The 24,074-nt window shown below is 39.8% G+C and overlaps 1 protein-coding gene across 1 annotated transcript; it reads right to left on the bottom strand.

Moving 5' to 3' along the window:
- Positions 1 to 2,373: 2,373 nt before the first annotated feature.
- On the bottom strand, positions 2,374 to 19,097 carry LOC113172183 (potassium voltage-gated channel subfamily B member 2-like). The gene is made up of 2 exons (XM_026375038.1): positions 18,513 to 19,097; positions 2,374 to 4,395 (listed from the first exon to the last, which is right to left on the bottom strand). Exons 1-2 carry the CDS (start codon positions 19,095 to 19,097, stop codon positions 2,374 to 2,376), a joined length of 2,607 nt encoding a protein of 868 aa, XP_026230823.1.
- Between the last annotated feature and the right edge of the window lie 4,977 nt (positions 19,098 to 24,074).

The raw sequence follows: 24,074 nt of genomic DNA, 5'->3' as shown, positions 1-24,074 counted from the left end.
AGTAAATAAGATTACAAAGAGTGCTAGAGAGGCATCAGGTCCTTTCATTCAAGTGGCTTAAGAATGCCTGCAGAGGGCACTCTTATACTACCTTAATACAATCAGCACCCATGCAAAGTAAGTCACACATAGAAACACACTTTGTCTTTATCTCCCTCCAGCCAGCGTATGTGCTGGATAGAGCAGTACAAAAAGTGTGTGGCATCACATGAATTCAGGGGCCACCTTCTTCAGTTGTAGCCTTTGTACAACTACAGGCCACTAGGGTGGACCTGCACCAAAGGATAGTTTGCTTATGACCACTTAACCTTATGAAATACGTTTTTTTCATCTTTCCAATTTGTTATAACATAATGACCAAATTAACTACTGGGTTTGGCAACATCACTACAATATTGAAAGACCAGTGAGTCAGAAAACATAGCCAGTCAAATGAACAGACAGCAAATAAAGCCAACAGTTTTGTTCAATTTATGTAAACATCATCATTTGGAGGGACATACAAATAAAAGAAATGGGTAATCTATTAGACAGAAAAACTGTCCACAATTGCACAGCAGGGTGCAGTATGGTTAATAGTAGAGACTACAACAATATTGTTTACGCAATGTTGAGTCTGTCTTCATGATGCCTCTCCAGGAACTCTAAACTTCTTTGGTCTTTACAGTCTTTATAAAATTAATCATCATTTTCAACCTGTCTGACTGCTCATCTTTTGAGAACTGTTGGTCTTCAGTAGTAGTTCCTGTGTTATCAGATCTCCTCTCCTCTCCTCTCCTCTCCTCTCCTCTCCTCTCCTCTCCTCTCCTCTCCTCTCCTCTCCTCTCCTCTCCTCTCCTCTCCTCTCCTCTCCTCTGCTTTTCTTTCTCTCTCACAGAGAACAAAACAACGTTTACCACCACATGTCACTGTTTTAACTCTGCTCAACTCTTCCCTACTTTGCTTGCAGAGGTGACTGTGGATCAGTTGTTTGGGCAGTCATCTACAACCCCCAGGGTTTGTGATGCGATTCCTATTCCCCTAATTCTTGGCCACATGTTGAAGTGTCTCTGGACAAAACCCTGAACCCTTGGTGCCCCAAATGGGTAGCCTGTCCACAAAGAATTTCCCCAAGGGGATTAATAAAGTATCAGTTATTATTATTATTAATGCCATGAAACCGCCAGCACGCTGCCCATCAATTTCTGATAGAGGATGGGACAAAACGTTCCATTTTTCATCCACGTTTGTTCCTTTGGTCTGGGTCGTTTGTCTGTTGTAATATATTCAGTGTAGAAATGCCACTGAAGGAGGAGCCCCTGAGACACAGGCTGTGACAAAAACATGAATTTTCGGTGAACTTAACCACTGTCCTTGTGTACATTCCTTTCTCTGTCTATGTGTTTATATATTTGCACATTTCACCCTCCTCCTTATGACTACATAGTGTGGCCTCTAAGATGTTTAATTTTTTTGTTGATTTTTGTTATTTACAAATGTGTGAAAACTGTGAGAACAGCATCCCATCACTATCCTATTCTCTTTTCACCTTGCAGGCCCTGTTTTCATTATAGAAAAATACGGGATGAACATAAAATGAAAACAGCATATTTTGTTGAAGCACTGAAACAAATATCAGTGTTAAGAAACCATCAGATACATATGTACATTTGGGTTATATTTGTGTCCAATGAATGCCCTGTACCATGTGCTTGTGGTTAATCTGGGTCCCATTACAAGAATGTAATGTCTGGACTGAAAAAAGTAAAGATAAATAATAGATTAAAGCTATTCACATTTTTTGACCACGTTTTGTAAAATATGTTTTCAAAAGTAGCTTTGACAAATATAAATAAAAAAAATTCTCTCCATCTTCTGCCTGTTCTCTGTGTAATTAGTCCATTAAAATCAATAGGCCTAAATAGCAAGCAATAGGAAACTGTAAATTTGATCTGTTGCTGCACAAAAACAACTCATTCACGCAAGGCTTTATTTATACTCACAAAAGATTATTACTGCTTTGTTCTAAAGTGTATTAGTCTGATTATCAAAGACCATAACACTGAAATGAGACAGTATTTCTCAGACTGTATTCAGATTGTGGATATATGTTCCTAAGTCCCCACAATGTCCACACTGCAGACATATCTGCTTCTGAATAGCAGTGGTTGCCAAAAAGGTTTTGTGGGATGTGTGCAAAGGTGCATCTCTCCAGAAAAAACTGCAACAACTTTCAAACAACTCTGTATTCCAGTGTCTGTTTCAACAGGTGCAGAGCCCAGGCCAGGAAATAGTTGACATGGTTTTTTCTGGTTAGCCCTCAGTTCGATTGATCATTTCCTCAACCATCCCATCTGGCATCACTTCTATCACAACCTTTCCATATTTTTGGTTTTACATGCTTGTTTCACAGGGCGGCATTGGGCCTCCATCCTGAACAATGTGGTTGTCTAGCGTCATTCCACTCTGTTCTGCTCCGTCACTTCCTTCTCCTTCCTCCCCTCCTCCTAAGGTTACTAGCTCCTGTGTGCAGTTGAGAGGGCTGGCTTTAGACAACAGTGGGCTAGCACTGCGTGAGCAGACGGCAGACCTCTCCATGTGATTCCTTCCCTGGTGGCTTAAGCCTGTGAGCTGCCCTTCACCTTCTAAGCTCTTAGCCACTGAGCCCTCACCTCCCCCACTGGAATTGCTTGGACTGACAGCTTGTTGGGTCAAGGATGGAGATTGCAGGGTTGCCAATGGAGAATTAGCTTCCTGTGTTGCTGAGCTAGGAGATGGCGAAAACCTGGAAACTATGTCATCAGAAAGAAGTTGAGCAAGTTTGGCTGACCCAGCCGAAGCTGGTGTTAACACAGGTGTCATCACTGCCATAAGCACATCATCTTGGGATTCAATAAAGTCAACCTTGATGGCTCTTGTGTTTTGAGGACTGCTATAATCTTGCATAGAGCTGCAGACACTGCCATAGGTCACTCCAAAGCTTTCTGCACTCTGTGGCAAGAAACCCACATCTCCCGTTCCACTTTCTCTGGGGCTGGACACAAACTCATACAAGCCCTCTTTGATAATGGTCATTGGTTGAATGCTATCAGGGGCTCTATTTAACTCTATGGTGCTTATCTGACTTAGATCCAAGGGAGGGGGGATACGCTGATGCCTAGCACCACCTTGACTTCCTTGCGCAAATAGAAGAAGAGAGCTTCTCTCTCCTCTTTCCACTGAAGAATCATCTGCCACATTGGAGATATTATGAGCAATGCTGACATCAGACAACATTTGCCGACCTTCAGTGGAGCTCAGTGTTTTCATCTCCATTTGTTCCCGAATTATTTTTTCCTGCTGCTCCTGCAGAGTTGCTGCCCTGTTGTAAGCATCTTCCAGCTGCTTTGCATTGAGTTTTTGAGGAGTAGTTTTGTTAGATGAGTGTTTGACTCGTTCAGGAGAGCCCAGCTGAGCCACTTCTTGGTAGTGAGAATGTTGGGACCTGTCTGGGCTTCCTACTTCTGCATTGGAGTAGTGTTTGTGGTAGCTCCAGCGACTGGGGGACAGGTGATTGTCCACAGGACACTTAGTGTCCTCCCTCTTTTCCACCAACACATCTGTGAGTTCCATACTACGTGCAAAAGCATCCTTTAGGTTAATGGAAATAATGCTTCCACTCCGTTTTGCTCTTTCAAGAGCTTCTCTTCTTTTGATGGCCTTCTCTTGCCTCTTCTGCTCACGGTAGAACTCTGAGAAGTTATTGACAATGATTGGTATTGGAAGGGCAATCACCAACACTCCTGCTATGCAGCAGAGCCCTCCCACAATCTTGCCCAGTAGGGTTTGTGGGTAAATGTCTCCATAGCCAACAGTGGTCATTGTAATAGTAGCCCACCAGAAAGAAGCAGGGATACTGGTGAATTTGGTGGCATCTTCATCTTTCTCAGCAAAGAACACCAAGCTAGAGAAGATCATAATGCCCATGGCTAAGAAGAGGATCAGCAGACCCAATTCATTGTAGCTTCTTCTCAAAGTGAAGCCTAAAGACTGTAGTCCTGTTGAGTGCCTGGCCAGCTTCAGTATCCTTAGTATCCTCATAATTCGAAAGATCTGGACCACACGACGCACATTCTGGAACTGCATCACACTTTTGTTAGACTCAGTTAGGCAGAGAGTCACATAGTAAGGCAGTATAGCCAGCAAATCAATGATGTTTAGTGGCGCTTTAATGAAATCCCACTTGTTGGGTGCTGAGAGCAGACGCAGCATGTACTCCATAGTGAACCAGGCAATGCAGACAGCTTCCACGTGCGCTAGACTGGGGTTGTCATTAAACTGGCCAAATTCATCTACTACCTGCAGCTCTGGCAAAGTGTTGAGAGACAGCGAGATGGTGGAAATGATGATAAACAGGATGGAGATCATGGCCAGGATCTGCAAGACAATGAAAGGCTAGGTTAGTATATAAGCTTCATTTTGGTTTTTATAAATGTAACTTTACAATAGATGAAGGGATGCAGTGCTTTAAATCTGGTGAGACTATGCAGCAAGTGGGGTGTATAATGTTTTTAGCCACATGTTACTGAAATGATCTGACTAATAATTTGGTGTCCTTTTTATGACTAATGACTCATGATGCAGTTGACCTTTATGCATTTGAGTGAAATATCTTTTGGATGGTCCGCAGAAGATTCAACCTAATTTAAAACCTGATATTTGAGTTTTCACTAAATCAGCATACTATATATTATCATTTACATGATGGACAACATCACTGGTTTCCACAGAATGAATTATTCATTAATTAACCATTTTAGAGATCCACAAACTTTTCCACAAATATTTTGGAAGAATAATTTCTGTTATATATCTATAAACTCTACCTCTTTAATATAAGGTCAAGAAGTCTCTGTTCTCGAAGAAGTATAAAACTTTGTTAATTCTATTAGTTGTTAATGATAGTGTCTAACACTACTGTGTGCATGATACTTTTTTGACATCAGTATTTTCCTCAAATCTATTGTGCATAAATGCCCACTCCCCCATGGGTGGCGGTGATGTTACCACTACACTAACCAGCCTCTAAGTTCTTAAGAGAGAAATCTCATTTAGGAACATTGTGCACTGTTTAGGCACACTTAGTGGTGAGATAAGATCCTTGATTAATGTAGACCAAGTTTTCTAGTTTTTAGATTAGAACTGCTAAGCAGTTGTAAAATGTAGAATAAGCAGAACACCCGCATATACAGAACTAGATAACTTAACAAAAACAAATAAATACATTTTTTAAAAAGCAGGGAACTCTGTTGCCTTTAAGCAATGGTTTTACATGAGCTTAAACTAAACAGGTTAAGTTGCATTACCATAGACCTCTAACTGCACTGGACAAATTAAGGTCACATTAGAACTCTTCACTCAAATTCTAGTCTAGTCTATTCTTTTTCTTTCACATTTCTTAGTTTAAAGAGTCAAAATTTATTGCTGCAGCAGTTATAGCCATTTTGTACCAAAATCAATAGAAACACAACATGATAACTTGTGATAACTTTAAATTAAAGCTAGAATTTGTAACTTTGAGAACTCTGACTCACTGTAGCATGTGACTCACAATGAATCCACCCAGGACAACATATACTGATACTGTTTCAAAAACCTGCATTCATGATCAAACATTGTGGTGGGTGTCTATTTATAGATCCACCATACATTCAATATGTGAAGCACAAGGTTTGACTTGAAAGGTTAGAAGAGATAACCCGTCTCAAAAACCTCAAGAAGTAAATATCTCTGTACTACTGTCAGTGATGTTCTGTGAGTCTGTGTCACAGGAGCCTTTGATAGTTCCACACCTCACAAGTTATCGAGCATGTCTCCACTAACAAATATTCAAAATAAAAAGATATTAAAACAACAATAATACCAATAACAGTACAAAGTAGAAATCAACTTTTAAAAACTGAAAATAGTAATTTAGATGTTAAAGAATAAAAAATGAGTTGATTCCACTAGATTCCTCTGCCTTTGTTTACCTCCTGACCAGCAGGCTGTGGCCCTTGGGCTTTAGTAAGTTTGGTAGCTGAACCCCATGTTGCCTCTGGGTGGTCGAGCCAGCAACGTGGCAGCTACACCACTGATGTGTGAGAATGGGTGACTTAGAATTATAAAGTGCTTTAAGTACCAATAGGTAGAAAAGCGCCGCATAAATGCGAACCATTTAGACCATTTATTTTATTATATTAAAAGTATCACAAGTAACTATACTATACTATAATATAACTATAATAATAGTCCATGTATAGTATGTATTAAAGTTAAGTGAAATCACCAAACGTTTTCAGAATGTAACTGTTGTTGCAGCTTGAGATGTAACTACACTTTACACTTAAAACACTTTTGAAATAGTTTCTTTCTGTGAGGTCTGTGCTCATTCAATCAATGCTTCTTTTGTATCAGCTTTAACTTGCTTAAGCCTTTACTGATCTCTTCCTTTCCGTTTACAATGCCTAAGAAATAATTGGTCACCAATAACCACCAGACATTCATTCATTCAGCATGAATATTATGACTAGAATACGTTGATATTTATCTCTGCATACTGAAAATCACAGATGATTTAACATTTGATTCAATCATCATCATTTCCCCCTGCTTCTACTATCCTACACCCTGACTGACGTAAAGTGGTCCTCACATTATTTCTCCTCTAAATGAATCGAAGGGTTTCAAATATACTACCTGCCATCTTTAATTAAAAAACTGGAAGTGGGAACTCTAATGTCTGAGCTGAGTGAGGCATGAACAGTCTGAACGTTCTCTCTGCAGCTCTTGCTAGGACATTTCAGGATAATTGTAATAGGATTGTGTTGCTATCTATAGAAAGGATAGAGAGAGGTTAGAAGTGGTTACTCATTCTTTCGTCCCACAACAGGAAGAATCAAGCAATAGACGCACATACCTAGAACAGGTATACACTAAAATTAAACGAGAACAGTCAGAAAAGAAGATAAATGTCAAAACAAATTGATAATGACTGACAGGGAGCCCTGACAGATGTTGTTTCTAAATGAGCAGGAACTGGTGCCTCATGCTCTGAGAGTGCTGATACATCATTAGTCATGGTCATTATGAAAACCTGAGTCTGTCAGAGATTTTTAAATGGTGAAAACAAACAAAGTGTGCACATAGATTGACTTTGAACTGTATTCTATGACTTTAGAGACACAATCCCTGTTTAATAATGCCAAGATTAATTCCTACAGATGTTAAAGGTAGTTGAATAATAATATATAATACCCTCTAAATTAGTTAAATTAGTTATTTATTATCTCATATCATACTATCATGCACTTTAATGCCACTGTCAAAACACAGTATTTATATTGCAGAGGTAAAACAGAAGCAATTCAAAGAGTTTTCTACTTAACATTCTATCTTTATACGGCATACATCATCAGTACTAAGATATAGCATGTATATTTGTTACTCCCCTGCTACAGTTGAATCCCATCATTTTCCATCTCATAATTCATTTTTTAAAGCTATTACTTTAGCCCACATTTTTTTATTTTACTTGAAAATGGCCTCTTTGTAAGTAGAACATCAACTAGAAACAAACAAACAAAACATAAGGCAAGCAAAATATCCAAGGAGAAGGGCGGTGGCAGAGCGCAGTGGACATGAGGGCTTGTAGATAAGTAGATAAATAGGTCTAATTTGTAAGAAAGCATAAAATAACATGTTTGAATATTTAAACAAATTCAATAAAAAAAAGATAAGAAAGATTGAACACGACAGAAATATTAGCAGAAGGCCTGAAACATGTCACTACTTTATTAGGAGGCTACAAACGTGAAAAAGTCATGATAAAGTTACGCTTAATTAATGGTGATTACAGTTATTGGAATCCAACAGAATACTTCACCACAGTGACTGTGAAGACAACATGAACATCACTGATAACTTAAGAATCATGATGATTCAATCACATTAGTTGTTCTAATAAGTAATGCTGTAGTATTCCATGCACAAATCCACAATAATTCATGTACCTTTACCATAGGTGTTATTCAAAAAGGTTTATGTTGCATTATTAAGCTTTGCATCTCTACTTTTGTTTTAGTGCTATCAAAGCTGCCCTGGTGAATCAAGAGAGTTCCTGAGAAATCATGTGATTGAAGGATTGTCTCTGCAGTTTCCGGTGAAGGAACGTTTAGCCTATCACAGTCAAAGGACATTGAGCATTAGAGCATTACAAAGTGTACAGTACTTTTGCTGCTCAATTAATCCTCATTTAGACTTAGTTACAAACTCTGTTTTTGGCAAAACTGCAAAGGTAAGCAAAAAGAAGAGAAGATAGAGAGAAAGCCGAAGAGAGACTGAACAAAGGGAAGTAGAGGGCAGGTGTATAAAAGTGTGTCCACCCTGCAGCGTCTTAATGGCTTAATGGCTGCCAAATGCTGTGACCTTGGCACCCAGGGCAGATTTAAAGCGGTACCAGGAACACACAAGCTGCTTTAGAAGCTGTACTGTGGAGGAAGAATTAATAGATATATGATTGGCTTCACATTTAAAATTCATCTGATCAATAACACTCACAGTGAGTCACAAACATAGAAATGAAATCGACTCTGAAAAGCATTTAGTCACAGAAAAACTGTTCTTAAAAGGGACATAAAAGCTAAAGAAAGTCACTATTCATAGTGAGTATTCATACACCTTCCACTTCCTGGTGTGGGATTGTGAACCAAATCTACTACAGACTTCTGTATGACTTGTAGACTTCATGACCTGCTCGACATATATTTTAGAAATCATATTAAGTTTATTTAACTTTGAAACATTAGTTTAACATTAGTTTACTATAAGTTCTGCTTTTATTCTTGTTTTATTTTATGTTTTAACCTGTACAGCACCTTGTTGTTTTAAAGTGCTTAACAAATAAAGATATAGTTCTAGTTCCAGGTTGGCCTGGTTAACACTAGTGATACCAGTTAGTGACAAGGACACTGGATACATCTGCCAGTGCTAGGGCTGAGTGAATTATGAGAACTTAATTAATTTACTAAACTTACATAATTACATTAATTTAACAAGAAAACACTACATTTCTGTATAATGTTATGATCAGGAAAAAAAAGTGTGTTAACTGTAACTTCACAATTTGAGAACCCACAACACAATCTGATTTAGTTATTTGGTTTGTTAACTCTCAAAGTCTTTTGTCTGTGAACATGTTTAAACAAGCACACTCACATTCACTCTTTTGCATTTGTACCTTCAGTACTGTATGTTTAACTATGCAAGGAAACCCTATTTAGGTACATTAATGCATTATTATATCATGCATCCTATAGTCTCTCAGTCTATTTCTCTATAATAATCTATACATGGTCAGGTTCACAGAGAGATACACCTGACTCATGCTCATTAGCTTTGCTTTGTCTATTATAGTTCTCCCCATCAGGTTGAAAGGTCGTAACCTTTCATCAGCATCATTACAGTGTAGAAATGATCTCACAGATAACTCCCCTTTAGTTGTATATGACAAATACTGATGTCGAAACAGAAACTGACTATGAGAGAAAATCCGAAATGAAATCACAGAATGGATGAAGTGACTGAGCAGAGAAACCCAAGCCCAGATCAATGTGCAGAGGTATATTTGGAACAACAGGCACACAATCTGTTGGACAGCTGCTGTTTCTGCAGAGGTCAACATAGTTTATTTATAACACTGCTGCTTTCACCAGTCTTATAATTTTCATCTGCTGTTACACTGAGGTCATTCTGATTTGAACTAATTCATCTCTTCATTAGTCCAGATGTATTATATCCACTGCATTGTAATTACTGTTAGCTGCAGCATATTGTTAATAGTCACAGGAAAGTATTGTGGACATTTAGTACAATGTTCAAAAGGCCAGTACATGACTTTGTAGCACTCAACAGCATTAATATGTCCTGAAATCAAATCTGCTCACTGCTCATCCTGCTGTGCACCCACAGCAGATGTTGGAGGCTCAGGTTGTTATTTTCTTTCTTTTTTTGTATTGAGTTTTCTAGGGCAACACATGGGCATGGCCGGGTGTGTTTTAACATCATGATGAAAGCTGAATAACTTTCAGTGTAACCCAGCAAGTTGCAATGTTTCATCACACACATTTATTTTGGTTGAGATTCCTAATTAAGAGCATCTCTAGACTCTTTGACAGAGGTGGGTAATTCTACTACAGAATGACATGTTCTGCAGTAGATTGACATAGAATCCACATTTTGGACTGGCCTAGTAAGAGTCCAGACCTCAACCCAAACAAACCACCACTCATTTCTTCATCTCTTCATTTAGAGATGTGGAATGACCTCTGTTCACACCAAATGTACTAAACATATGTCTTAGCTGTAGCTTGTTTGTGTGAAAGAATGGTCCAAAATTCCTTCTGTTTACATAACACAGGTATTGCTGCCAAAGCTGGTTCAACCAGTTATTAAAAAAACACTGCTTCAATTACTTTTCTTTTCACCGTTCACTGATACTGGACATATCAATGAAATGTTCCCAGGCAATGTACAGTATTTCTTTTCCACCTAAATATCTGATCTTGCAGTACAACATCTAGTTTGTCTGACAATAGTGTTGGTAAACTTAAACAGGACTCGTGAGTCCTGAATGGATACAAATGTCTGTGGGCTGCACAGGGTTAGGAACATAGTTTTTTAGAATCGGCAATTGCTTTTACTGGGTAGTAAGCAAACAAAATATAAATCTGAAACTTTTGTTTGCAGTTACATATCAATTCTGACTGTCTGAAGCGGGTTTAGTACAGTATTTTCAGAAACCTCAGCCTTGTATGTATTAGCTGTTATTCTGAGCAAAGACTCATCTGGGATTTTGGTTTTTTTATGATTCTTCTTCATTTTATATTGGTGGACACCACCAATATCAATGCTACAGGCAGAAATGGACACTACATGAAAAAATGTTGACACTTGACTCAGTGTTTAACAAGACAAACTGTGCATCATTAGAATCTCAATTCCACCACAGCATTGGACTCTGCACTCTCTGACACATGCATACAAAGATAGCGGCAGAGAAGAAAGAGGCGCACAGACAGAAAGACAGAGTCAGAATTACAGTAATTACTCCAAAGAGAAGCCTCTGGTTGGTCTGTGTGGAACACCAGGTTGTAATTAGCCAGACATAGTATGTTATTAGCCATCCAAGCAAAGTGATCGCCACAGTGCCTACACTGAACCACAGTGGAAGTTATGCTACTATGGATCTGCCAATTTAGGTCATTTGATGAATCTTTGTTGATCTTTGTGCCATAGAGCCAGTTTTTGTGATCTTTGTAATCATGTTTGAATCCTAGGACACCTCCAAATTTTTCATACAACAGTAAGCACAAATGTACCTATAATGTTCAATGTAATGAATCAGACAATCACCAGTCCCTCCCCCCCACACTTCCTGAGGTCTCTATGTTCTCAAAGATGGGGGATGGTGCCAGAGTCGAACCTGCAATTAAGATCATTTTATTCCTCAAGCCAGCAAGGAAAACAAAAGGCAGCATCATGTATGGTATGATCCTAGCCACCTAAAAGACACAATACATCAATCAAACACAATCCTCCACAAGTTCTAAGTAGGTTCAAGAAGGTGTAAAAGTGCAGTTCACCTATAAGCAGGATTTCTGGCTCCTCCTCCTACAAGTGTCCTTGAGCAAGCTAGTCAGGTCTTGAAGTACTGATAGAAAAAATCTATTTAAGTGCAGATCATTTGCAAAATGATCATAACAAGTAATTTGGGTGCTGGACATTTCTCTGACAACTTCTGCATAATCTGTTTCAGTTCAGAGCACTGTCAATCAAAAACACTTTTTACACTGCAGTAGCACACAGTGAGGTGATCCAGCTGGCACTCACTCTGCCATCGATATGTAGCAACCTTATGTAGTCAAGTTGTTATGCTCTTAGCATACTGTAATATCAGCAGAGACACTGTTTAGCTTTGGTAGGATGCTTGATGATGATGATGATGCTGATGATGCTGATGATGATGATGATGATGATGATGATGATGTCTCCCTTAAACTGAAGCTACAGAAGTCAACACACACAAACAAGGCTAAAAGACACTTGTACGCTGTGGTCCACTCACTGACCAGTCTGCCGGTAAAGTTTGCTGTAGACAACCTCTTTCCTGCTGGAGTGATCCATCCTTCTCATTCGAAATAAAGCATTCAATACTGGAAAGCTACAGTACATTAGTGGCTACACATCACTCTGCTGCTGCTCTCTCATGGCATGGGGCCCAGTCAACTATAGACCAGAGTAGCCATTTAGCTTCTTACTGCTGTCTGTGAAAACATGCTGCCTGGACAATAGTGAAAGAGACACTTCACACAACCAATGACTCATTGTTGACTTTTCTGATGTCCTGCATTTCACTACAGTGAATTTTAAAACTCTGCAAGTGTTTGAATCATTGTTGATCAGTAAAGGAGATGCCACTGTAAGTGCTAAATGACAATGTATGTAATACGTAGTGTAATAATAGGAACTGCGTCTATTCTGACTGATGACATACATACATAAAAAACCCATTTTGATGATAAGATGATAAAATCTGATGTTACAGTTTCATACAAAAAAAAGTCACACTAATCCCATAATTTTCCCATATTATATAAACTACTTATGTGGGCAAACACATGGGAAATGCAAAAACAAGCAAAATTATACTGCAAAGTCAAAGTTGAAGCCGGAAACTCTAATGGGCTTTTGTAACAAACTTTTTAATAAACCAGCTCACTAAATAACTTTAGATAACATGGTTCAGTGTGTTCACTGTGTGCTGCCTGGTAAACTCTAGTGTAAAGTTGTGTTCTGTAGAGTCAGAGTCACCGGGTTCCCAGACCATAAAGGGCAATTTCACAAATTTGAAACTTGGTTTTTATGGTTTTAGTTTGTGCATCTGTATGTATGGCAGGAAACCATCAGTTCTGTTTACATTAAATTAAACTGCTGCACTGAACATTTACACTCTACACAACACCTGAGAGTAATCCAACATCAAACTGTGGGGATTATTTCATTTCTACAGGGAGCATGATGGGCTGGATAGGCAAGTGATGCTTTGGGTTTTAACCACTAAACTGTACTCCAAATATGACCACTATTTACCCCATATTATAGCATCAGTCAATGATATATTTACATGCTTAAATACAAAATGTAAATAAGTAAAACTATATCAAGACATCACATTCCTGAGCTTAGAAACTGGTGGATTTGACAACAAAACAACAAAATGATCATTTCCTCTTCAGCAGTAAATGTTTTATTAATTTAAATCACAATGACAAAATGATACATTAAACTATAGCAGATGGGAAACACATAGATAGTTTCTGATTGAATAAAGACCTAATTGAAATAGAAATTGAATAGTATCTCAGACCCTGTTAATTTGTATATTAACTTGCAAGACAATACATCTGGGAGACATAATATCTGTGTATAAAGAAACACTCCTATTAATCATTTCAAGTTCCCCTCATGAGCTGCAAGAAATAAATTTTACCCCTGGCTCAGATCGTTGCATGAGTTCAGAAAAACAAGACAACATTTTGAAAGAATGAAGCCTTAGGTGACGGGCAGAGTGGGGCTTTTTCTGTCAGCTATGGACCAGTGCTTCATCAGAGAGACAGTGGGTTTCTGTATGTGTGTATGTGTGTATATGTGTGTGTGTGCTCTGGGTTCACAAATAGCTTCTATAAAGATAGGCCTTAAGAAACACAAATCACAGGTAAAGTCTGTTGTGAAATGCTTTTGTATGTTCATTTATTTATCGTGTCCTTTATTATTTGGGAGATTGTATTTCAGTTACTGCTAGCCTGACACCACCCACCCCGTCCAACTTCCTCCATCCGGCAGGTCAGACAGTGGACAGGACAGACTATCCAACCTGCCAACACTTAGTCTATTTGCAGCAGCAGTCCTACTAAAAGCCTCAAAGGAGATTAAGCCATACATCTAAGTCATACTATGTGTGCGCCTATGTGTGTGTGTGTTTCTATATATTAGGTGGAATAGCTGTCTATGCATACAGATGTGTTTGCATAACTAATTTTCTTCTCCGATAAACTGTGTGTAAGTAACTTGTGTTTATGCTTGTATATGTGTTTTACCTAGCTACTCTATCATTTTCGCTTTGACCAACTGTAAAACAACAGAAAAAGTCCAAGTGGAAGCATTAAATACATCTGACAAAAAGAACGTGTCCCTCACTACAATAGGAACATGTCAAAAAATATTATCAGAGCCAAAAATAAGAAGATTACACAGATTATGTAGAGTGTATCAAACTAATCTCTATTATTGGAACATTTAATACTCATCCAATAAAACTCAGAACTCTTATGGATAGTTGTCCATCTGGACTCTTAACTACATTTGGATTTTGAAGAGGTTTGTGTGTGTGTGTGTGCACTCGCGTACGCGCAAATGCAGTACCATGTTTTCCAGTTGGCCAGGTAATGCTAGTGAGCTGTACATGTCACCAGGAAGACACACTCTTATTGGTTAACAGCTGAGCTGCATCAATGTGCTACAGAGTGACACACGTCTGGTATCAGTGCACAGAGGCCTAAGCCTCTTCCCTCCTGCTGACACTATGGTTCCAGCACTGTCACATGGGCCTCTGAGGGCCAGCGCTGCTGTATTTATAGACTGATGAACTATCTGTAAACTAGACTTTTATCCTAAAACGTACATACAGTACATGTGCAGCACTATTCTACAATATCACACATTGCTACTATTGTGAGCTCATCTTTGCATCTACAAATACAAAGAAAAACATTTCAGACAATGGAAGTTGGAAGTCAACATGGTTCACAGCTGTCAAGCACGGAACAAAACAAACAGCCAAGGTGTCTCTGGAGCCACACACTGCCTCCCCTACACTCAGATGACTCCATCTACACAGTCAACATAAAAAATGGCCCAAAGAGTGTTAACATCAAATGTAACACATCACTAATGTTTCATTTGATGTCTCATGATCTAAGCCTTATAGCAACACACAGTCATTGTTGTGCAGCTCCAATCACAGTCAGGTGAACAGAACTGAAGGTCAATGTATGATGGCTGTGGTCTCCTCAATGTCAAACAGTGGGACTGCAGCACAGAATGTTGTGGGATGACTTGTAGGTGTCATCAGTGACATAGCAGCTAGCACAGCATACAAAAGCTGTTGCCATCATGGAACAGAGGGGTGGCAGCCCTAAAATCTCTCCAGCCGCCAGTGGCAAAATCAGAAGGAGATACATGTAAGTTGTTGGCTTATGGTTTACATTTAGTCATTTAACAGATGCTTTTATCAAAAGTGACTTAATTCTTAATGCTTAGCAACTTACAAATGAGATACAAGGCAAAGAGAGTGTCTTGTCTAAGGACACCTACTGGAGGTAGGCCTCCCTATCTTACCACTACTTACAGCTGCCACGTATGGTTATTAATGAATGCAGAACAAAAAAATTCTGAAATCATTATCATTATAAATCCTTTGAAATAACAAATATTTATCTATTTATTATACACATGTGAGTGTATTCAAACGTTTGTCACACTAGACCTTTGCAGAAGTTGCAGATCAGACCTGCAACATATCAACAACAGATGTGTTTATGACTAGTTGTGTTGAAAATGGTAGTTATTTGTTATTATTACAAAAAAAAAAACATTAAGCTGTATATTTTTAAGTTCTTACAATGAACACTGGGCAGTTTATTGCATCTAAACTTTGAGTGTAAGATCACATCTCTGTCACGCAGATTTCAAACTTCCGTACTCAACATGCTTTTTGTTTACCTAGTCTGCATGTTCCTAGACCGTTATGTCCAGAGGTGACTTCATTAATGAAAATCACGGGTCTCTGTTGTGACTGGAGCTGATTATTAAACCCACAGCTCCCCTTATGCTGCTGACAGCACACTTAGACTGGCGAGGAACACATGATGACAGTCTCCAGTCAGTCAGCCGTAAGGACAAGGGAATCTTTAAGTTAAAAATGCAGCCTTACACTTTAGCTTCAGGAGTGATAATGTGATGTGATCTCTCCTCAGTCTCGCCTCTCCTCACTATTTCCTCTCGCTCTCCTCTCCTCCTTCCTCCTCTCCTCTCCTCTCCTCTCCTCTCCTCTCCTCTCCTCTCCTCTCCTCTCCTCTCCAGTAACATGGAGGCAGTATGGCATATTTTGCAGTAACAAACAAACATCCACTGCAGTCACATCATTAGTAATGGACTAATACTCTGCTTGCATTGTGTTTTAGAAGCTGTCTCTGCCCGCTCTGCTGCAGACAATAAAACAAGCACCGTAAGCTCTCTGTGGTAAACAAACTGTCAAATGACTTTTTTAAGCTTGCAGTGCTGCACAAAGCTTCTGACAAAGTGCACACACACACACACACACACACACACACACACACACACACACACACACACACACACACACACACACACACACACACACATAAGGTTATCTCACTGAAAATCCATGTTTATACAGAGAAAAAAAAGATGCCATCTTTTCATCAGATGCAAAAATAAAATCATTGACCACTTGGACAAATGGACAAAGTCCTTATCCTCATCCCAATCCTTCTGTCACATGAGATGTGTACACAACAACATTATTTCTACATGATGTGGCATAAAACCTTGACAAAAGTTGGATGCACATACTGAATAAGTATAAAAGAACACAAACTCTGGATGATCAGCAGCTGAAACCCGTTCATGCTGTGTTCTGTGAATAATGCAGAGACACTGTATGTGGTGTAAAGTATATTTTTTCTCTGCTCTGAAAACAGCTTAATTCCAGTCTGCAATGTATTGGATTAAAGGCAGTAATCTCACTTTTAAAAACTGGACAAATACAATCGCAAACTATGGACATGGAGAAATAAAAATGAAAAATACAGCAAGGCAGTAACATATCAGCACACAGCAGTGATGGCTGCTCTTCCTTCTTCACCTTGCACATTGCAGGTGGAGGAAGGTGATAAACCTGTTAGCTCTCTAATGGCTGCCAAGCACAGAACCAGGAGGAGACAGACTCTGTATGAATGACTCAGGATCTCAGAGTCTTAACACTGTAGATTCTGGGTTGTGTCAGAACTGTGACCTGCAATTCTTAACTAATCACGTTTAGGAGGAAATATTGTTTTTTGGATTATTTCCATGTGATAACATTCATAATTAAACTGCTGATAAACTTTCATAAAAAGTACTTCAGAAAGGAGCCTGGTTGAGTGTTACTGTTCATATAGCTAAATTATTAGTACTGACATCTTAATGTGTAAGTACATACATGTTAACACAGTATTCTGTACTTCATTTATAAGACTGAATCATATTTTAGAAACTGATCACACAGTTTAGGTCGATGATTTTAATCAGCAGTAAATAACATTGCAGTAAAAAGGCATATATATATTATTTTTCTGTATGCATATCCACCCAATCATTGCCCAATCCTTTAGCAAAGGACATGTCAAACTCAATCCAGACAGAGACAAGCGTCACATCCAACATTTAAAAGTTGAAAAAACATGCTTTAACTCCTATGAATTACACTAGGAGCAGATGCACAGTGCAGTCAATTGTTAATATTCTTATTATTGAGAGTCTGCAGCCTGTTTTCTACTGGCATGGAATACAATATATAGTTTTAGGACACTTAAAGCATAACATCCTGCATTTGTGTCAACTTTTATAGTTTGTAATTTACATTTATATTTATTTGTTTGGCAGCTGCTTTTAACCAAAGTGACTTACAAAGCAACCAACAAATCTAAGTCAGGGAAAGGACACTGAAAGCAAAGTTGCATAATAGGAAGTGTCTCGGTTTTCTATGCTGTGAGTGGCAGATAGAGGAGAAAGATATATTTTTATAAAACATAGGAAGAGTTCTGTTTGTTGTTGCTGCTGAGCAAGCTGATTTTTTAGCTTGTTCCACCACTGTGGGACCACTGAACTGAAACATAATAAATAAATTATAAAAGTGTAAAATAAATTGTAACAAATAGCTGCTCCTATGGCATCAGAGACATAATGTGAATAAATGTTTTAACCAGTGTACTCAGTAAAATTACAGCGCTCACTAGGGAAAAAAGGCATGGGCATGTCTTGTGTGTTTATAGCTGTTGGTTTGAGCTGGTCGGTGTGTCTGTCTTTGTCCATATCATCTTATTTTTCATGATTCCACTATCAAACTAAAGCAAACTAAAGGAAAAAGGGGTTGAAAATTGGAGACTGTAATGTCTTGACCTCCATCAAGCAACCACGCCTCCAGCTTGTGATGTTTATGTTGTGTTTGTAGTCTCTAAACTCTAAGACAATACTCTACTACTATATACTACTAAACTGAGACAAACCCATGGAGACAGAGGGGACATTAAAGAGCTGTGCGAATGAATCACAGCACACAGACTGTGGATCAAGCCTGAGCTGAGTGGTATGTCTACTGCATGTGCAGCTGTTACCTTTGCAGCCACAGACGAGCTGGGTTTCTCCAGCAGATCCCAGAGCTTCTTCCTCTTGTCAGGACAGCAACCGTGCTCCTCCTCCTCCCCCTCCTTCTCCCTCAGAGTCTCTGCCTCCCTCCTCAGCTCCTCATTCATTTGCTCTTTCTTCTGGTGGTACCGTGCCTGGCAGCATGACTCAAGGTAGATTTCATCTATGCCCCAGTAGTCTAGCTCCTGGCCAAAGGACAGGGCGCACATCTCCTCCATCATATGCAGCTTCCCCGTTCTGTAGAAGTTGAGGATGGAGGAGAAGGCCACGGGGTGTCGGTCGAAGAAGTATTCGTTTTCAGTGAGGCTGTAGTCATCGCAGAGCTCCAGCAATGACTCATGGGTGTTGCAGTCTCTTAGCCTTCCCAGACGGGTTCTGGGAAGCCGGTCCAGTGTTCTCCACAAAACTTCATGCGTGAGTCCTCCAACATTGAGCCTGACCCGCCGGGAGCGAGCCTTGATACGGATAATGTCGATCGGCTCAGGCGGGAGCACTGGAGCTGCGGCAGCCCAGGCGTTGACTTTGGGTGTGCTGAAATTGACTCTCTCGGTCATGTTTGCTGTGAGTAGAGTGTGCGGCCTTCTCTCAGGTGGTGGTGGTAGTGATGTATATGCGTGTGTGGGAGCGTCTGAAGCCCACGAGACTCAGTGAGATGATGGAGGTGGTTGGTCGGAGCAAGGTTTCCCAGGCTCACCAAGCTCACCTGGCTATGTTCAGACTGCTCAACTCTGGGTTTCATGCATGTCTGGAAAAACAAAACATCAGACATCAGTTTGAACAGAAGTAAAATATATTACATGATTCTATTAAGTGACCACAAGAGCACAAGCTGTGTGCTACAAAACTGAAATAACCAAGGTCTGTGGATTTGGAAACATGGCTCCTTTACAACAGACGGCCTCAAGAATACACCACAAAGCAGAGGCCACTTCATATTCTCACTGTGTGCCAATTCGTTGGATTGATTAAAAATCAATCCAACGAATTGGCACACAGTGAGCCTCAAACTTTCAACTCTGGACAGACCTACAGCACCTGCCACTTATCACGTTTAACTCTTCACACTTGTTCATTTGTGTCCTTTAATACAGTTGATAACATGGAGTGTGGCAGTGGAAAAAAAAAAAGGTCAGAAGACTCCTGGCAGCTAATTTTTTAAGGGTTAATCTGTTCGTGTCCACTAATGCTTAAAAGAGACAGAGCTATGTGGTGGGTCAGTCAAACCAACTAATCTATTCAAATATCCTTCTCACAGATACAGATAAAGACACAATTCCCAACTAGATAGGAGCAGACACAGAGCAGCGTTTCATACCATCTTCAATGAGCAAATCTGAATATTTCTGTGAATTTAAAGCACCTTATTCCAGAGTCTGTGGCTTTCCAGCATCTCCAAGTTATTTGTGCTTACGTAAGTTTGTCCCATTACTTTTGGACCCTGCAAAACTGTAGACTCGTCAAACTGCAGCACATGTGGCATCTTTAATTAGAAAGAAACCTGCAGTGAAATCACTGAATAAGGAAGTTGTGAATGTTCCATGTTTTTTGGAGGTATTTCTCCTGTTAGTCTACGAAGGCTTATGCTGCCATTACAAGTCATCTGACTGCACAACCTTTATCTGATTGTGTAATGGAGTTCCACAAATCCCAGTAGTGGCATTAGGCATCGTTCCCCTGGCTCAAGTCTGCCTTAGTTAATTATAGACTATCTTCTCCTGGGACACTTGCAGGACACGCGGCTACATCAGGAACCAAGCTGCTTCGCTACCAAGAATCGCTGGGTTCCAGCTCTTGCCCTCCAAAATGAATCACTGCTCATTTCAACACAGTCATTTTCAAAAAATAAACTGACTGCACGCTTTCTACTCTGCCTTTACTAACCCAGGATTCACCCATCAGTCACTAATCATTGTTTCATGACTGTGTCCTCTTCTCCACACTTTACTATTTAAACCAAAGCACATGAGGGGCAGGCAGCCCCGAGTCCCTAACACCCAATCCAGAGTGCAAACTGAGAGTGACTGGGGAGACTCAGGCTTAATCCCAACTTGAAAAAGTACAAGCTAAGTAAAAAGTGGCTGAGAAGAACTAATCATGTTCAGTATCAGCTGAACTGCTGCATACTTTCAGTGAAGTCAAAGAACCTCCGTGTGGCCTACCTTCCGTGGAAACTGCTGATATTTCGGAAAACCCGAACTCTTGTCCTTCCAGGAGGTCCCACCATATCACCCTCTTAGTTATCCCAGCTGCTTCGCCTGCCGCCCGGCCGCTGAATCGTGAACCTCCCGAGAGCACGCAGATCGCCGGAGACCTTCATATTGACGAGCGCACGAGTGGAAACGTCCCGGTGAGTGTGACCGAAGCTCGGAGCGCCATAAGGGAACACACACACACACACACACACACACGCCAGATACAGTGAGGGAAGCCTGAACCGGTTGGCTCGAAGAACTACCGGCCCAGAGGAAGAGAGAGCGAGAGACGGCGAGAGAGAGAGAGAGAGAGAGAGAGAGAGAGAGAGACAGAGAGAGAGAGAGGTAATTGGATTGAGGCGTTCAGCACCAAGGACAGCTCCAGATCAACAGCTTGTTTCCAGCTGAACTAGTTGCCAGGAGCCATGTTCTCTTCGTGTCTCTCGTTTCGGGAGTATCATAAGAGTGGTGGGGGGGCCGCGGTCCTAGGAGCCACTAAACACTGTCTCAAACTGTACATGTGTTCAGTGCATTCAGCCTCCAAATGTTTTCTATGTGAAGCACTTTGTAACAGATATGTAGAAAAGTACTCTATAAAGAAATGAATTATTATTACTATTATTATTATATGAAGTGGATATCATCAGTACATTTCTACACCCTGTAGTCTACTGACTTCCATCACTCCCAGCCTTGAACGCAGGCTGGATGAGTTCCTTTGATGACTTATTGATAAACACATGGAGGCATGTTGTAGTTATAGGATCTCTTCTTCCTTACTGAGAGCAGGTGGAAAACAGGCAGCTGCACTCTCTCTAAAACCTTGTGCTGATAGGAAACCATGACACTGAGAGGGAGGAATGATAAGCAAGCAAACATTGGTATTTATTTGTTTTATATGTAAACAACATTCATAACAGGGTTTACAATGGAAATGTGATCTGAAAATGTTTCACAATAATCTGTGCATTTCAAAACCCTCTACTCCCCAATAAATGAAAAAATTGCTGCTTTTAAGTTTGTAAACTCTTAAGAATTGTCTGTATAAATACACATGATCCAATTTTCATGAAGGTCATAAATCAACATAAAGGAAAGTCAATTTAATACATGACACAAATACATGACACATAATCATTCATAGACTGTGGAAAATAAGCCAATTTAATCCTTCCGTCATAGAACAAGTTGTGCCTTAATCATTGTTGTCCCGTTGCATGATTCACCTTCTGTTGGGTTTCATGACTTTACTCTTGAATTTGATACGTTTGTATTTTCCTGTAAAATTTTCTACAACTCAATACATCTCTATCAGTAATAGCAAGTTGTACTAGTCCAGAGGCAGCAAAGCAGGTCAGACCATGATACTGCCACCACCATGTTTTACAGAAGAGAGAAGGTTTTTATGGTATGGAATTGTTCTGCACAGATTGAAAATGATTGTGTTTTACTAATTGAGGCCCTCTGATGACTGCAGAATCCTAAACAGCAAATACCCCAGGTCTTCTGTTACTGCGGTGTGTACTGACTTTGAGTATTTTTGCACAGTAATTGATGTATTTTTATTTCTCTATTGCTATGTTCCTCTGGCATCAATGCTGACAGATATGGCTGGTATGACAGTCTAAGGACGCACATGGGGCTATGAGTGGATGACGCCTTTTTGTTGTATGTTTCTTTTCTATGAACTAAAATTCAGGAACATGTGGTACAAGTCCTCAAGGGAATTATGATTTGCATTTCCCACAGCAGGGACATAGCGCCTAAGCTCACTGTGCAGCTGGGTCTTAAAAAATTGGTGTGCAGTGTTAGACCAATCATAAAAAGAAGTTGAGAACTCCAGATGCCAATATGTGATTATGGACCCCTTGTGAGTAGAGCTATGGCTCTGGAATTAGATTTAGTTAGAGTGAAAACCCAAGTCCCACAAATTTTCCTGGTCCCTTAGAGAAGTTCCTGCAGTGGAAACGGGCCTTCTGTTGTGGCTAATATTGCTCCTCATGTTGCACAGAGCAGTCTGCAGCATACTGCTGGCTGAACATCAGGAAGATGAGCTGATTGTGGTCTAATTCTAAATAGAACATATCTGAGATGATGTGGAGCCAGCTCTGATTCCTCATGGTTCATGATGATGATACATTTAATTAAGGCATATAGTGGATTTTACTGCAGCCCCACACCCCCGCCCTGTCTGCCCTGTGTGTTGTACTCAGTCTTCATTCAGGCTAAGTGGATGAATTCTCACTGTGCCAAGCAGTGCAACAATCACTAGCCAAGTCCAAACTGGTGTAGCTCATAATGTCACTGAGCTCTGACAGTGTTTCTTCCAACAGAAGTTCTGAACACATGAAATGTGATATGTAACAGATCAGAATGATGGCTACATACAGTGCTGTTTGCCCTCAAAAGGCTTTTATGTCCATCACTTTGGAATGAAAATAGTGTGGAAACCTAACAAGCTCCAGTACCTCCAAACAATCCATCCATTTCAGCACTAATCAGCTCTGGCTTACAGGAAGAAACCCAGACCTTATACTGCCTCATCAAATTCACCAGCTCCTCCCAGGGGACTGTATCGCCTGCAGGTCAGATGGGATGTTCAACCTTTTCGGCATGCTGTTTCTGTTCTTTTTTGTGTCTCAGTCCAGGAGACCTTCACAGGGAGGCAGCAAGAAGCAGTGTAGATCACACAGTGAACCACATCAACTGACTCATAGAATATGTCCTCAAATACTTGAATTGTGTTTTGAAACTGTTATTATCTAGATTATCTTATCTTAGACTCAGTACGAAGGAGCTGTGTATCTATCGTTGTACTTTTGATTTCTATAATTTTTTTTGTATACATCTCACCCTAAATGTTTCCTGATGTTCAAATAAAATTGAACATAAAACTATTTTTACAACAAACACAAAACACACAGTTTAAATGATCATTTTATTTACTGAAGCAAATGTCAGCAATTATTAAGCAATTAAAGCTACTAGCTCTATTAAAACCTGGGTTGAGCTGCACTAAATACAGTATAGCCAGGAGGAAAGAAAGAAATAGATTTGAAACATGAGTCTAGAAAGAGTTACAAAGTGATAATACAGATGTCGTATTGTATAGATGCCGTCAAATCTTTGGCTGTCACTCTGGGTTGTTTTTTTTATCTCATTGATGAGTGTTTGTTGTGCTCTTAGGGTCCTTTTAACTGGCCGCCCACTTCTTGGTAGAGTAGCCACAGTCCCGTAGTTTTCTGAAGTCTTTGGCATGACTTTGTAACCGTTTCCAGCTTTATGTAAAGCTACAATTCTTGATTGTAGATCCTCTGAGAGTCCCATATGGCTCACATA

Source organism: Anabas testudineus, chromosome 17, assembly GCF_900324465.2.
Source record: "Anabas testudineus chromosome 17, fAnaTes1.2, whole genome shotgun sequence".
Classification (NCBI taxonomy): Eukaryota; Metazoa; Chordata; class Actinopteri; order Anabantiformes; family Anabantidae; genus Anabas; species Anabas testudineus.
This window is presented reverse-complemented; position numbering and strand designations above follow the sequence as displayed.